General features: G+C 37.7%; 2 protein-coding genes across 3 annotated transcripts in view; one reads left to right on the top strand and one right to left on the bottom strand.

Moving 5' to 3' along the window:
- Nucleotides 1-802: 802 nt before the first annotated feature.
- The window catches only part of LOC112590226 (protein O-mannosyl-transferase 2-like), a 33,995-nt gene continuing 18,677 nt past the window's right edge, over nucleotides 803-16,120 (bottom strand). The window contains exons 1-2 of one of the 2 annotated variants that reach the window (XM_025306111.1): nucleotides 3,389-3,477; nucleotides 803-1,041 (exon numbers count right to left, since the gene is read on the bottom strand). In XM_025306111.1, coding sequence (XP_025161896.1) covers nucleotides 834-1,041; nucleotides 3,389-3,393 — 213 coding nt within the window. In that variant the 5' untranslated portion in view covers nucleotides 3,394-3,477 and the 3' untranslated portion in view covers nucleotides 803-833. Of the gene's footprint in view, nucleotides 1,042-3,388; nucleotides 3,478-16,120 lie in introns of those variants that run through there. The other variant, XM_025306110.1, reaches the window with a different exon arrangement.
- On the top strand, nucleotides 7,450-8,653 carry LOC112590225 (uncharacterized). Its single transcript, XM_025306109.1, has 2 exons — nucleotides 7,450-8,080; nucleotides 8,163-8,653. Exons 1-2 carry the CDS (start codon nucleotides 8,012-8,014, stop codon nucleotides 8,499-8,501), a joined length of 408 nt encoding a protein of 135 aa, XP_025161894.1. The 5' UTR covers nucleotides 7,450-8,011; the 3' UTR covers nucleotides 8,502-8,653.

Here is a 16,120-nt window from a genome sequence, read left to right as displayed (position 1 = left end):
TTAAAAATTAACGAATAGCAGCGTGTCTTTCTCTTCTCAATAAACAGCGTCGAAAGTGTTTTTTGTGTAAAATTGTTATAGGAAATGAGAAATGAATATAATAATCCAAAACACAAAAAATCATGGATAAATCCCAATGAACCATCAATATCGGTCGTAAACTTCAATTACTTCGGAAAAATAGTTCTGCTCTGCATTTTATAGGAATATCAAGGACATACTTTATTATGAGTTTGAAACCGGGAAATTACTGAAATTACGATTATTACTGACCGCTACTAACGCCAATTAATCCACTATATTATAACTAATTTAATTAATTAATCCAATTAATTGAGTTAAGAATTGGAACGAAAACATCCTATGAAATTGTTATATAATAACGCCAGGCCGTACATTGTTTCTAAAACAAAAAACATCATAACACGAATCTTAGCTAAGACGTCTTACAGCATCCAGCATATTCACTAGACATTACTCCATCCAATTATCACTTGTTCCGGTGTTGTCGATACAACACGTCTTATCTGATGTGTACTTCCAATCAGTAGATGAAATCCGAAAATGACTTGATGATTTTATTGCGATCAAAAATAGCATTTTTCCGTGATAGAAGTAATTAGCTGCTTGAAAGGTGGCTTAAAATTGTAGAATACTTTGATTGAAAAATTTGCTTTATTTTCTTTTAAAATGAATCTAGAATTTAGCTGAAAACTTTAAATTATTCATATATCTATAATATCACATTACTAATAAATCAAATAATAACAAAGTTAGTGTTAATAAAACAAATATCGTGCAACGATAACAGCGTTATAAATAATGCGTTTCTTCTAACTGCTACCAACCTGTTGCTGTCTGGCGCCAACTCCTTCGGGATACAAGTGCCAGTGGGAATGCAAATAACCGCCGCCTGTGCGATGATTCTTTAAAGTAATTGAGGCACCGTAAGCTAATTGCCGTGGCATGGTTGCATTATATAACGAATTCCCCCGTAATAGCGACTGAAATTCAGAACTGTAGAATCCATCGCCGCTTCCACTAAATAAAACATATGTCTATCTGTAATCTGGATATTAACTACACGGTCAAGTAATAATAAATTATACAGAATATCTAAAAATTAAGAATAAAACACTTGTATGCAAATAAAGCAATTTAAGAACTGAATAAGAAAATTCTTTATCATTTTGTGTATTTCGCGATATTATCAAATTAATTAAATGATATTTATAAATAAGTGCACGGATTCTATAAACAAAGTTTTATGGATGGCTTCAATCTGCTGACGATCTGGTAATAGCGGGCAATACATGATGCTAATTACGCACTTCTACTTCAACATTATGAAATGTCCACCGGGCGATGTATAGTATTAGATTACATACTATTATTGTAAAAGTATACAATCTAATATTACATATTGTTATTGTTACCAGGAGATTGCCAACAAATTTATACATCTTGAGTATTTTATATTTCATTTTACTTCTTCAGAAAAAGAAGGTGATTTGAAATTGTTACTTCTCTGCAAAGAATCTCCGTAAAAACGGTGGATTTTTTGCTTGTTTTTCGATTTCCGATTTTGGAATCGAATTTTATGCCAAGAGGTAGCTCATAATGGGACATTAATTATAGAAGTTTTATATTGAGCATACGATTGGTTTCAAAGATATAGAGGGTCGAAGCGGTTATTGCCTATTAAGAAAGTATGACACTAATAACGCTTTATCACACGAATTTTTGCGAAATTCAATATTTATGGGTTCTTTGAGTTGCTGATTACAAATCTGATGTCAGATTTTAAAAATTCAAGATGGCGGATGTAACATGGCAAATACAAATAGTAAAATAATTATTTACTTTTATTGGAACTGTTATGTTGTGGTTTTTTCGGCTAACTGATTGCGAATTTTCTATCAGGTATCCGAAAATAATTTTTTCAACAACAATTTTTAAATAGAAAAAGTATTTTTTGATTGTTTTTTCATAAAAAAAATATCAAATTTAAATTGATACATTACATGACGCATAAAAGATAATGTGATAGTTTCACTTGTTACATTAGGTCGTTAATTCTAAAATGTCCGATTTTCTTAAGTACTAAGTTCGACAATCGATATCTCTGACATTTCATCTTTACAGTTCTTGGTTTTATTTTCTTATCTGCTAATTCACGCGTAGTTTAAGATATATCCGCTCCCACTATAGCTTTCAGCTCATCATTGGTGTCGGGTCGCCCATGTGGTTCATTTCTCATCACTCTTTCAAACGCATTTTTTGGTTTGTGATTATCTTTCAAAATGTCTTTGTTACAGCAATCTTTGTGTAACCATGGATAAGTTAAACATTCGTGTTGTTTTCGAATATGAGTTCCGTCGTGGAACCAATGTAGCGCAGACAACTCAAAATATCAACGAAGTGTTTGGTGAAGATGTGGATAATGAAAGCACGGTACAGTCGATGGTTTGAGAAGTTTCGTTCTGGCGATTTTAATTTTGAAAATGAGCCACGTGAGCGACCCGACACTAATGATGAGCTGAAAGCTATAGTGGAAGTAGATACATTTCAAACTACGCGTGAATTAGCAGCAAGGTTTAATATTACTATTTTAACGATATTGGATCACTTGAAACAAATCGGCAAGGTAAAGAATGGCATAAATAATACGCGTAATGGCATAAATAATACGCGTAACACCCATCGTTGATCGTAAAATAACCCTAACGCCATTGTTGTGCAGAATTTCCAAGTTCGTTTCTCCGTCAACGTATGGTGTGGCATGATTGATGGAATGCTGATTGGTCCCGTTATTTTACAAAATCGTATGATAGGGCAGAGTTACCTCGACTTTTAACAAAATGCGCTTCAACAACAATTAGAAGATATTTCCTTGGCTACACGAAGAATAATGTATTTTCAGCACGAAGCACCTCTTCATAACACACATTTTGTGAGAGAACACTTAAATGCAGTGTTTTCACATCGCTAGATCGGTCGCGGTGGAACAGTGCAGTGGCCACCAAGATCACCCGACCTAACTCCCTTGGATTTCTGCTTGTGAAGTTGGTTAAAGTGCGAGGTGTATAAAACTAAAGTGAATACACGGAATGAATTTATTGCATGTGTAATAGTCGCTGTTGACCAAATTAGGGGCCGTGAAGATGCCCTCCGGCACACAACCCGCCACGTTCTCACAAGATGTGACAAATTTATCGAAGTACGGGGCGAAATATTCGAAAATTTGTTATGACAGATGTATTATAATGTAATTGCAGTAAACTTCAACTTATAATACACAATTCCGACGTGTAATTTAACATAGCTGTATCTCGGAAACTAGTAATAAACGACATCATGTTTATGTAACATTTTTGTCTTATATTACCTCATTCTATACCCCCACGAAATATTGACCTTTCCTCTCGGGACACCCTGTATATAGAAAAGGGGACACTTCTCCGATTGTTTCCATTTTGAAATATGTTGTAAAGCGTGAAATTCTGAGTTTCTTTCTTAATATAACTATAGGGGGTCGCTTGTAGTTTCGGAGATATAACAAGATAAAGTTAAAAATTTTTATGTTAAATTCTAGATATAGTCTGACGTTATTTATAGTACAAAGTTTATATGTGCCGTACTCTCTAATCCGACGTTCATCTTTTAACAAAAAAAGTATTTGTTTACATTATTTATAAAATTGTCCACTGTTGGCAATCGTTGAATTATGAATTTGAAATAGTTCGCGATTAGTATGGTGAACAGCATATATTGTTTTAGTACATACAGGGTTTGTCAAAAGTGTGGGAACCCTTAAATAATTTTTGTAAAAATGAAAATATTAAAGAACGGTAAAACACGTATTTTGGTTTTTCAAAAAAGCTATGACATGGATACCGATCATTCCCCACCCCCTGGTACGCGCGAGTAAAAGGGGGGTTGAAAATTTTAAATTGGACTAAGGGTTGAGTGGAGGTTCATCTGAAAGTTTTCATAACAAACACACCCCCCACACAATGGGGGGGGGGTCGTAGCGACTTAAAATTTTAAGTCGCTACGACCCCCCCCCCATTAAAAATGGCGGCCGTTCAAATTTCGAAATTTCATGCACTTAGTGTTATCCAGAATCAACCGGCTACTTAAAATCAGTTATTCTCACTGCTACTTAAAATCAGTTGTTCTCACGGCTACTTAAAATCAGTTCTCACAGATCTTAGGCAGATTAAAAATTAAACGTTTTAAAAATGGCTGGCGAATTGTCGGAACGTGAAAGAATCACTATCCTCATGATGCGTGGATGGGGTGATAACGAGCGGTCGTACGCTGCTGTCGCTCAATTATTTAATGAGACGCATCCGAATCGAATTAATAAGTCCACTGTCTTAAAAACGTTTCAGAGAAACCTGTAGCGTAAACCAGAGCTGGCCACAATCTGCACATTTCAGGCGAAATTCACTAGGTGACGCCTACCGTCCCCCTCGCACCGCTCCGCGCTCAGCGGCTAGAGCGACGATCGCGATGCGCTCAGGCCCGTCGCTGTATAAGAAATCAGCTGGTGCGTCATATTATCATTAAAACTGTTTCCTCGTTTAATAACCACTTTAAAATATATATGTTTACGTGTTTAATACATATATATATATATATATATATATATATATATATATATATATATATATGCGTATGCGCACACACACATACACATACATATATATATTATACATATACCAGGTATATCGATAATTCCTTTCCGGTTTTTTCGCTAAAGAAAACACGTTATTTACAATGGATAGTTAAAATATATTTATTCAAAGTATTGGCCATTTGATTCTATACATTTTGCCCATCTCTCAGGCAATTTATGAATGCCATTCCAAAAGAATTGTTTCTCCTTTGAGCTAAACCATTCATCGAGCCATTTTTTAACTTCTTCGAAATCAGCGAAGTACTGCTCTGCAAACGCGTGCCCCATCGATATGAAAAGGTGGTAGTCGGATGGAGCCAGGTCTGGAGAGTACGACGGGTGCGATAAAATTTCCCATCCAAGTGATTTCAACACTTCTTTGACTGGTTTTGCTGTATGAGACGGCGCGTTGTCATGCTGCAAAATCACCTTATCATGTCTTTGAGCGTATTGTGGACGTTTTTCGATCAATGCACAGTTCAAATTGATCATTTGTTGTTGGTAGCAATCAGTATTAACTGTTTCTCCAGGTTTCAACAGTTCATAATATATGACACCAACCTGGTCCCACCAGACACAGAGCATGGTCTTGCGACCAAAGCGATTTGGCCTTGCAGTCGATGGGCCGCCTTCGCCAGGTGATAACCATGATTTTTTCGCTTGGGATTTTCGAAATAAATCCATTTTTCATCACCCGTTACTATTCGATGCAGAAATGACTTCCTTTCATACCTTTGAAGCAGTATTTCACTGACGATTTTTCGAGTTTCCAATTGCCTGTCATTCAATTCATGTGGCACCCATCTTCCCATCTTTTGGATCTTTCCCATTGCTTGTAATCGTTCACAAATTGCTACTCGAGTCACATTCAACTTTTCTGCCAATTGTTTTTGAGTTTGTGTTGGGTTTTCATCCAATAACTCCTGCAATTCCGCTTCTTTAAACGTTTTCGGCCTACCAGGACGTTTTTTGTCTTGAACGTTGAAATCACCACATTTGAATTGTCGAAACCACGTTTCACATGTTCTTATGGTTGGAGCATGCTCACCGTAAGTCTCTACCAGCAAACGATGACTTTAAGCGGCTTTTTTCTTTTGATTAAACAAGAAAAGTAATGCGTGCCGCATATGCACGTTCTCAGGCACAAAACTCGACATTTTCAAAAAATTATAAATCTATAACGCTGTTATTTTGGTGGAACGTAACTTGTGTAGTTTTGAGGTTAATGTCAGTAGAATAAAATGACATATGTATCAAATCATAACATTGCATACTTATGACTAATGACATCTGTTACAAAAACCGGAAAGTAATTACCGACATACATGGTATATGTAATATATATATATATATTAGGTGCGCAACTAAGTTCCCGCTGTTTTTCAAGAGATGGCTCCAGTAGTAAGTGTTGGTCGATCGTGACATAACCAAAACGTCATGAACCAAGCTTAGACATATGGTAAACAAACCGCTTTGACACATTAGTGATTTTGTTTTTGCGTCATATACTTTTGGTTGTGTGAAAATGTCTTATTTTGTGCCAAATAATCGTCATTTGCGGGAAGTGTTGCTTTTCTTCTTTCATTCGAAGAAAACGGCGGCTGAAGCGCATCGAGAACTCCAAAAAGTTTACGGAGATGCTGCTCTAAGTGAAACAACGTGCCGTGATTGGTTCCGTCGCTTCAAAGACGGTGATTTCGATGTTGACGACCGTTCGCGTGAAGGAAGGCCAAAAACCTTCGAAGACGCTGAATTGGAGGCATTGCTCGATGAGGATACGTGCCAAACGCAAAAAGAGCTTGCTTCAGCATTAGGAGTTACCCGCCAAGCCATTTCCAAGCGATTGCATGCGTTGGGAATGATTCAAAAACAAGGAACTTGGGTTCCTTATGATTTGAAGCCAAGAGACGTTGAGCGTCGTTTTTTCGCCTGTGAACAACTGCTCCAGCGGCAAAAAAGGAAGGGTTTTCTTCATCGCATCGTTACGGGTGATGAAAAATGGATTCATTACAGCAATCCAAAGAGAACAAAATCATGGGGACTGCCCGGTCATGCTTCTACGTCGTCGGCTCGGCCGAATATTCACGCTGCGAAGGTTTTGCTGTATATTTGGTGGGACCAGGGCGGTGTTATTTATTATGAGCTGTTAAAACCGAACGAAACCATCACTGGGGAACGGTATCGAACTCAATTGATGCGATTGAGCCGAGCACTGCGCGAAAAGCGGCCACAATACGAGCAGAGGCACGAAAAAGTGATTCTACAGCATGACAACGCTCGGCCTCACGTTGCCAAACCCGTTAAAACCTACTTAGAAACGCTCAAATGGGAAGTCCTACCCCACCCGCCATATTCCCCAGATATTGCGCCGTCCGATTATTACTTGTTCCGTTCGATGGCACATGGTCTGGCTAATCAGCAGTTCCGCTCATATGAAGACATCTCAAAATGGCTTGATTCGTGGACAGCCTCAAAAGACGAACACTTCTACCGTGACGGTATTCGAGCTCTGCCAGAAAGATGGGAAAAAGTTGTCGCTAGCGATGGGCAATATTTTGAATGATTCATTTGTAACCATTTTTTCACAATAAAGTTGCATTTTCATCAAAAAAACAGCGAGAACTTAGTTGCGCACCTAATAATATGTATATATATATATGTATATATATATATATATATATATTTATAAAACACGTAAACATATTTATTTTAAAGTGATTATTAAACGAGGAAACAATTTTAATAATAATATGTTGCAAGGGTACGCCTCAGCCGATTTCTTATACAGCGACGGGCCTGAGCGCATCACGATCGTCGCCCTAGCCACTGAGCGCGGAGCGGTGTGAGGGGGACGGTAGGCGTCACCTACTGAATTTCGCCCGAAATGTGCAGATTGTGGCCAGCTTTGGCGTAAACAATCGCCCTAAATCAGGGAGACCTGCCATTAACGAAGGAAAACAACTTTGTTGATGTTCTGCAGACATTTATTGAAGGTCCCAATTCTACTATTAACAGAGCCGCTCAAACTCACGATATTACTCCCAAGTCCGTTTGGATAATTTTAAAGAAAGACAAGTTCCATCCATACAAATTACAATATGTTCAAGAATTGCAAGACGGAGATGTGGAGCATCGTATAGGTTTCTGTGAAAGAATGATGGCACTAATAGATGTACGGCCCATGTTCCCTTATCAAATTGTTTTTACAGACGAGGCAACTTTCACGTTAACGGGAGAAGTTAATAATCAAAATTTTCGTTTCTGGTCAAATGAGAATCCGAATTGGGTGCGGGAAACTCACACACAATACACACAAAAAATTAATGTATGGTGTGGAATAATAGACGGCTACTTAATAGGACCGTTTTCTTTTTAAGAAAATCTGAACGCTCAAAGGTATGACAGATTACTTGTAGATCAAATAATTCTAGCCATACGAAATATTTTTCCAAATAATTTCGAAGAAATATGGTTTCAGCATGATGGAGCTCCTGCTCATTTTGATTTAGGGCCACGTCAAACTTTAAATAAGACTTTTCCATTACGATGGATAGGAAGAAGGAACAAAAATGAGGGAGGAGAGGATTGGCCACCTCGGTCACCAGATCTAACTCCTCTTGATTATTATCTACTGGGACACCTGAAGAGTAAGGTTTACAAAACAAAACCTAAAAGCATCCAAGAATTGATACAGCGAATAAGGGATGAAATAGATTTGATACCTTTTGAGACGAATCGTACAGCCATTTCTGCATTCTATCAAAGATTGGCATATTGTCAGGAAGTAAATGGCAACAACTTTCAGCATTTACTTTAACATACTGAGTAAAATTTATTTTAAAACACGGAATAAAAGGTTTTGAATAATTAAAGAGAGATGACGGTTTTCAATCATCTGTTTTGCAACCTATCATGATATACAACACATTCACACTTGTTTAACCACACGCACGCACACATATACGCACACGCACGCACACCCACACCCACACCCACACGCGCACACACGCGCACGCGCTCGCACGCACGCACGCACGCACGCACGCACGCACGCACGCACGCACGCACACACACACACACACACACACACACACAAGGGATCAGATTCATGCCACTTCCACGCAGTTGATCCTGGATAACACTAAGTGCATGAAATTTCGAAATTTGAACGGCTGCCATTTTTAATGGGGGGGGTTGTAGCGACTTAAAATTTTAAGGGTGTGTTTGTTTTGAAAAGACCTTTCAAATGGGCACCCTTGACCACTCGACCCTTAGTCCAATTAAAAATGTTCAACCTCCTTTTTACCCCCGCGTATCAGGGGGTGGGGAATGATCGGTATCCATTTATCCATAGGGTAGCTTTTTTGAAAAATCAAAATACGTGTTTTACCGTTTTTTGATATTTCGATTTTTACGAAAATTATTTAAGAGTTTCTACACTTTTGACAAACCCTGTATATCATTTTCACTATAGTCTATTTTAGTAGCTTGGACATTAACCAGACTCAAATCACAGACACAAACCTCGTATCGTTACCAAGACATCGAGTTAGTTGACGTCTATTTTCACGGGGCGTATCAGGACAGACATATGCTTTCGCCCGGTGGCCGCTCTCAGGTTTCTCTCTGACTAAACAAGACACTCTGCCTTCTCTTTTGGACCGTGTTCCTTCAGGTGTCGTGGCTTTGGCTCTTGTCTGTTCTTTCTCACGCTACACTGTATTACCGGCATGACAGATTTCCTAACCTCGTGTCATTTTTTAATAATTTAACAATTTAACCATTTCTCGCAAAGTAGAGCCGAGCGACGATTTTAATTTACAGATTCGGCTTCTACACGTCAAAATACACAAGATAGGTGAGTTTGAGCGAAATCCAAGGCGAGTCCCGTCTTCTAAATAATTACCACTTTATCTTGTTATATCTCCTAAATTACAAGTGACCCCCCTATAGTTATATTAGGAAAAGTTATTCAGAATTTCATGCTTTATAACATATTATATTTCAAAATGAAAACAGTCGGAGAGGTGTCCCCTTCTCTATATATTTACCTACAGGAGTATTTAATTATTAGTTAAAAGAAGGAAAACGTGAACTTTGGAAGAAAGAATAGAGATGTTGATTATTAGCATAGAGATGATAGATCATCAAATCGAATTCAAATCGATTTTTAACTCATTATCTCTGTTAAAATTACTAGGTGCGCAACTAAGTTTCCGGGTTTTTTATCAATGAAAAATGGAAAATTTCAAGAGAAATACAAAAAATGGCTTATTCAAAGTATCGTCCCTCACTAGCTACACATTTTTGCCATCTCTCTGGCAATAGATGAATACCACGACAATAAAACGACGCGTCATTGGACCGAAACTATTCATCCAACCAATTTTGCACTTCTTCGAAATTGGCCAAGTGTTGCCCAGCCAAGCCATGCGCCATCCACCGGAACAAGTGATAATCGGAAGGGGCCATGTCTGGCGAATACGGCGGATGCGGTAGCAGATCCCATTTCAGCGTTTTGATGGTTTGACAATAGAAGTGCGATGGTACGAAGCGTTGTCGTGCTGCAATATTACTCGTCCATGTCTCGTGTCCCATTCTGGCCGTTTTTCGAGCAATGCATGGTTGAAATTGATCAGTTGTTGTCGGTAGCGATACCCATTGACAGTTTCTCCCGGCTTCTTTTCAGCAGCTCATAGTACACGATTCCTTTCTGGTCCCACCAAACGCAGAGCATTGTCTTCTTTCCGAAGCGATTTGGCCGTGCCATCGATGTTGATACTTCGCCAGGTGAAAGCCACGATTTTTTGCGTTTGGGATTTTCGAAATATATTCGCTTCTCACCGCCAGTAACAATTCGATGCAGAAAACTCTTTCTTTCATGTCACAAAAGCAAAATTTCGAAAGTGGCTCTTCGATTTTCCATCTGTCTCTCAGTCAACTCATGCGGCACCCATTTTCCTTCCTTTTGAATTTTTCCCATGGCATATAAACGTTTGGAAATACCTTGGCGAGTCATGTTTAATGCCTCCGCAAGTTGATCTTGTGTTTGTATATCATCTTCATCCAATAACGCTTGCAGATCAGCGTCCTCAATTGTTTTTGGTCTTCTGGAGCGCTCCTCAGTGTCGAAATCGCCACTTCTGAAGCGTTTAAACCAATCTTCACAGGTAGTTTTCGATGGTGCATGTTCGCCGTAGGCCTCCTCAAGCAAACGACGTGTTTCAGCTGCACTTTTTTCAAGTTAAAGCAGGAAAGCAAAGCTTCCCGCAAATGCTGTTTATTTGGCACAAAACTCGACATCTTCGTTGTTAGGAAAAATATTTTTGCGTTGCGATATGTGTTGGTATTACGACTGGTTATTGTTAACAGATGTCCAAGCTATAAAAAAACAACTTCAGACATGTATGTCGGCTACATGTGTCGTTAGTGCTATCCATGTGTGAAACCCGGAATTTAGTTGCGCATCTAGTATTTGAACGAATATCAAGATTATTTTTTATACAGGGTGATCCGAAATTCCGGCATTCGGAGTACAGGACATGACATTTTATGTTAAAATAAACAATTTTTCCTTTAACAAAATTCCGTCTGACAAGTAGTTTTTGCAGGAGAGCATATCAAAGTTAATGAATAAGCATTCTTGTCTATGTAGCGCTCAGGGCCGGCGCGTGCGCCTCACTCGCGTGTAGCTAGTCAGTGACTAGTATTCATAAGTAATGTCTTTTAAAACGCTCATACGGCTTTGTTGTAATTAGTTTACGACATCTTAAGAGTATACTTAAGACAATCTTAAATAATAAAAATCAATTATGAACAATATTAGGATTTGACCTTCTTCCATATTATATTGCTTAAATAATGAAAATTTAGTAAAATAAGTACTGCCTTTATTTCTTACGTAATAAATAAATAAAAATTGTTTGATTTTACCATATTATCTGAATATAAAAATAAATGTAAATAGTAATATGCTTTGTGAGTTGTGAAATCCCGGTATTGTTTATAGTTCTTATTATTTAAGATTCTTATTATTTAAGATTGTCTTAAATACAGTCTTAAGATGTCGTAAACTGATCACAACAGAGCGGTATGAGCGTCTTGAAAGAAATTACTTATGAATACTACACTGACTAGATACACGCGAGTAAGGTGCACGCATCGGCCTTGAGCGCTACATAGATGAAAGCACTTATTCGTTAACTTTAACACGCTCTTCTGCAAAAACTACTTGTCGGACGCAATTTTGCTAAAGGAAAAAGTTGTTTGCTTTAACATAAAGTATCATGTCCTGTACTCCAAATGCGGGAATTTCAGATCACCCTGTACAGATATTTTCCAAAGAAGCAAGTATTAGTTTTAGCAAGAAATAATGTTTGATAAAATAGAGTTATGCCATATTTCCATATAATTTTCTGATAACGCTGATTATATTGTATGTTCTTGTTGATTGCAGATTAAAGTTTTTTTTTTCATGTATAACAATTATTCTCTTAATTTCTTTTATATAGATTTTGCAACATGACCAACAAATTTTTAAATAAATTCCTGATATTCAGTGGAAGTATTTTATCATTTTAATTATTAAACAGTTCTCTTTTCTTTTTTTTTTAACGACTTTATACCGTGTAAAAGCTTTTTATATAATATTATGTATGTATAAGATTTTACTAAATTTATCTGCGACTTTTTGAATATACGGAGTATGATCACCCAATTTTTTCATAAACGCGACATTTTAAAGAAAAATGTTTCAGACAAAAGTTGTAGAGCTTCAAAGAATCTATTTACTGACGCTATGTATTTGACCTTGGGATGGCCTCAACCCGGCAGTTCACGCGCGGGGTCACCAGAGACTCCAGCTATGAAAAACTTATGTTCACGTTACAATGAGTTGTTTTACCGACCTGAAACCCATACCTACCTTTCACTTGGACCTTTAGCAACATAATCTATATAAGAACAACTGGCTATGCCATAAAAATTAAGCGGCAGAAACTGTCAAATACTGGCTGGGGGACAGTGTAACCCCACGTGAGAATTCACATTAGGAAACTTATGAAACATAGTATGTACCAAGTTTTATGAATATATGATAATAAGATGTTTGAAAGAGAGGATATACGTAGCTATTACATACCCAATAACATTTACATTATACTTTAATTTATCACTCACATATTTCTATATATAGGGTGTCCCATTTTAAACGTCCAACCCAAATACCTCTCTTATTTTTGATTTTAGAGGAAAATGGTTTAGACACGTTTTGTATGGTTTCGAGGGGGCCATAAGATGGTACCATTGATTTGACCTTGAAGAATCATTTGAAGGTCACGTGAAGGTTACCTCAATTTTTTTAGACAGCATCCCCTACATTTTTATTACATATTCTTGTAGCTGACCTCGAGAGCTTCCCAAAACACTATAATCAAATGTTTTTAGGTGAAGTACTTTTCGAGTTATAAAGCTCCAAATTTACAAAATTTTGATAAAAATACAAAATATTTCGTAAAACATTCACTTTCCGATAGTCTTATCTTACATGATCCAACGAGTCAAGGCAAGATCCGAGCATGATCCAGCCAGTCAAGGCAAGATCCGAGCATGATCCAGTCAGTCAAGGCAAGATCCGAGCATGATCCAGCCAGTCAAGGCAAGATTCGAGCATGATCCAGCCAATGAAGGCAAGATCCGAGCATGATCCAGCCAGTCAAGGCAAGATCCGAGCATGATCCAGCCAGTCAAGGCAAGATCCGAGCATGATCCAACCAGTCAAGGCAAAATCTTCTTTTGTGTACAATTACTTAGTGTTCAAAAACTTGGCCATTTACTTGTATGCATAGCTCTAGTCTATGGTGAAAGTTGTCCCTAACTTTTTCAAGAACACCTACATTAATATTTCTGCAAGCCTGTCTGATCCGGTTTTTCATATTTTCAACGGTTGTAGGCTTTTGTGAATAAACTATATCTCCAATGTAGCCCCAGAAATAAAAATCTAAGGGTATCAAGTCGGGTGATCTTGGGGGCCATTCTTGAACTTGGCTGCCCATACCAATCCACCTATTCGGGAATCTATTGTTTAAATATTGTGTAACAGCTCGAGATCTATGAGCCGGTGCTCCATCTTGTTGGAACCACATTCGTCTGAGTAAATCATTGTCGACATGTCTCAGGAGGTTGGGCAGGTCATTTTGAAGAAATCTTAGATAGATTGCCGCATTGAGATTTTCTTCAAAAAAGTATGGACCAACAATAACATCTCCCAGGATGCCTGCCCAAACGTTAATGGACCACTGCCGTTGGAACTCTTGGCTTCTCTGCCAATGTGGATTAGCATCTGAATAATAATGGCAGTTATGTCTATTAACGCCTCTTCTATTACAAAACGTGGCTTCATCAGAAAGAAGCGTATCAGCAATGAACCGGGGATTTTATTGAATTTGATCTCGAGCCCAGTTACAAAAACGTACACGGCGTTGGTCCCTCTCTTCCAATTGCTGAGTTAGATGAATGTGATATGGGTGAAACTTGTTGAGCTTGAGCACACGATTGGCTGCTGATTTAGATATACCGTATTGCCTCTCAATTTGTCTCGTAGAGATTTGAGGATTCAAAGCAACGGCACCTAAAGCAGTCAATGATGTGACTTCATCAGGACCCGATTTTCGCCGGTTTCTTTTAAGAATATCCTGTTCAGCTCTGTCGCAGAGTCTTTTTATTACTTTCCTATCAGGATGGCGTCTGTCTGGAAATCTTTCAGCATAAAGCCTTTCTGCTGCCGAGTAATTATTCCTGGCCTCACCCAAAATGCGAATCATATCCACAATGTCATTTGGTGGATAAGCAGCCATAATTATAAAGAAAAAAAGCGCCAAAAAACCAAAAATTCCTGTCTTATCAAAAAAAAGTCAATGGATAATAATATGCGTCTGTCTGAGACTTCGCCAAAATACCGACAGTTGCCCAAGTAAGAAATTTGAAACAAGTCTCTTGATATGTGTTTCATTAAAAGAATTGACAATTGCACTTTCACAATTGTTCATTGGTTATCAGGCAATAAAGAATCTCGTCTTGACTGGCTGGAACATGCTCAGATCTTGCCTTGACTGGTTGGATCATGCTGGGATCTTGCCTTGACTAGTTGGATTATGTAAGATAAAACTATCGGAAAGTGAATGTTTTACGAAATATTTTGTATTTTTATCAAAATTTTATAAATTTGGAGCTTTATAACTCGAAAAGTACTTCACCAAAAAACATTTGATTAGAGTGTTTTGGGAAGCTCTCGAGGTCAGCTACAAGAATATGTAATAAAAATAGAGGGTGCCATCTAAAAAAATTGAGGTAACCTTCACGTGACCTTCAAATGACTCTCCAAGGTCAAATCAATGGTATCATCTTATGGCCCCCTCGAAACCATACAAAACATGTCTGAACCATTTTTCTCTAAAATAAAAAATGAAAGAGATATTTGGGATGGACACTTAAAATGGGACACTCTGTATACAGGGTTGTCGAAAAATATCATACCCCTTTATTATCTCCAGAAGTACGCACTTTTACGGAAAGTGACCTCAATAAAAGTTGTAGGGATCATGAAGTATTATCTTTTGGTGACCTTGAAATTAACCTTGAACTTGAACTCGACTTTGAGGGTTATTTGAAGGTCAACTCGAAATTTCCAAATGGAAACCCCAATTTCTTATTACACCATCTTTTTCTACCAATTAATTTGAATAATTTTTGTCTGAAACATTTTTTTATTTACTTAATATTTTTTGAGATATTTAAGGAAAATTTAGTAACTTTTCCAATATTTAACTTATGATATCTCGCTATTTGTCAGAAGAAAAATAATACTATATTTTTTTACTCTATTTGATCTCACGAATATATTGTTACAATAATACCCTAACTTTTGTTAACTTATCGACTTTTGGAAAGGACCACGCACACAAATATCGGAAATCTGGGCACCGGTCAAATTTTTCCAAACTTTGGGATTTTTTAGCTTATAACCCTCCGATCAAAAGTCCTTATGGGCCTGAACCTCCAGGAAGTCATGGAAAAGAGTTATGGGGTATGGAAGTCGACTATGGAATATAAGTAGTCGAGTATACACGTTTTTCCCCTTGAAATGTCTCGAATTTGAGGGGATTTATTATGATAACTAATGGAACAAAACTGCTTGAACTTGAAGAGGACTGTCTGATAGTCTGGCTCAATCGTGGCTATAAAGCCTAACTAGGATCCGGTTGGGCCCAGTAAGGGCCGAGCCAGGTTTTTCTGATGGAAACCTGGATTCATCGCAGAATTAGATTCTGTGACTAGGAATATATTCATATATGATACTAACATTTCATAACCGACCCGACCAATTAAAGCAAGATCTGGTGTGGATACGACCAGTTAAGGCAAGATCCGGTGTAGACC

Source organism: Harpegnathos saltator, unplaced genomic scaffold (genome assembly GCF_003227715.2).
Source record: "Harpegnathos saltator strain DR-91 unplaced genomic scaffold, Hsal_v8.6 scaffold756, whole genome shotgun sequence".
In the NCBI taxonomy this organism is placed as follows: domain Eukaryota; kingdom Metazoa; phylum Arthropoda; class Insecta; order Hymenoptera; family Formicidae; genus Harpegnathos; species Harpegnathos saltator.
Note: the sequence above shows the minus strand (reverse complement) of the source record. Positions and strands in the feature narration are given on the sequence as shown.

Excerpts from the sequence above, each read along its gene's own strand:
- LOC112590225 (XM_025306109.1), top strand. The coding sequence starts at position 8,012 with ATGGTGTGGAATAATAGACGGCTACTTAATAGGACCGTTTTCTTTTTA. Across the intron at positions 8,081-8,162 it reads GAAAATCTGAACGCTCAAAG|CATGATGGAGCTCCTGCTCA; the intron begins GTATGACAGATT and ends ATATGGTTTCAG.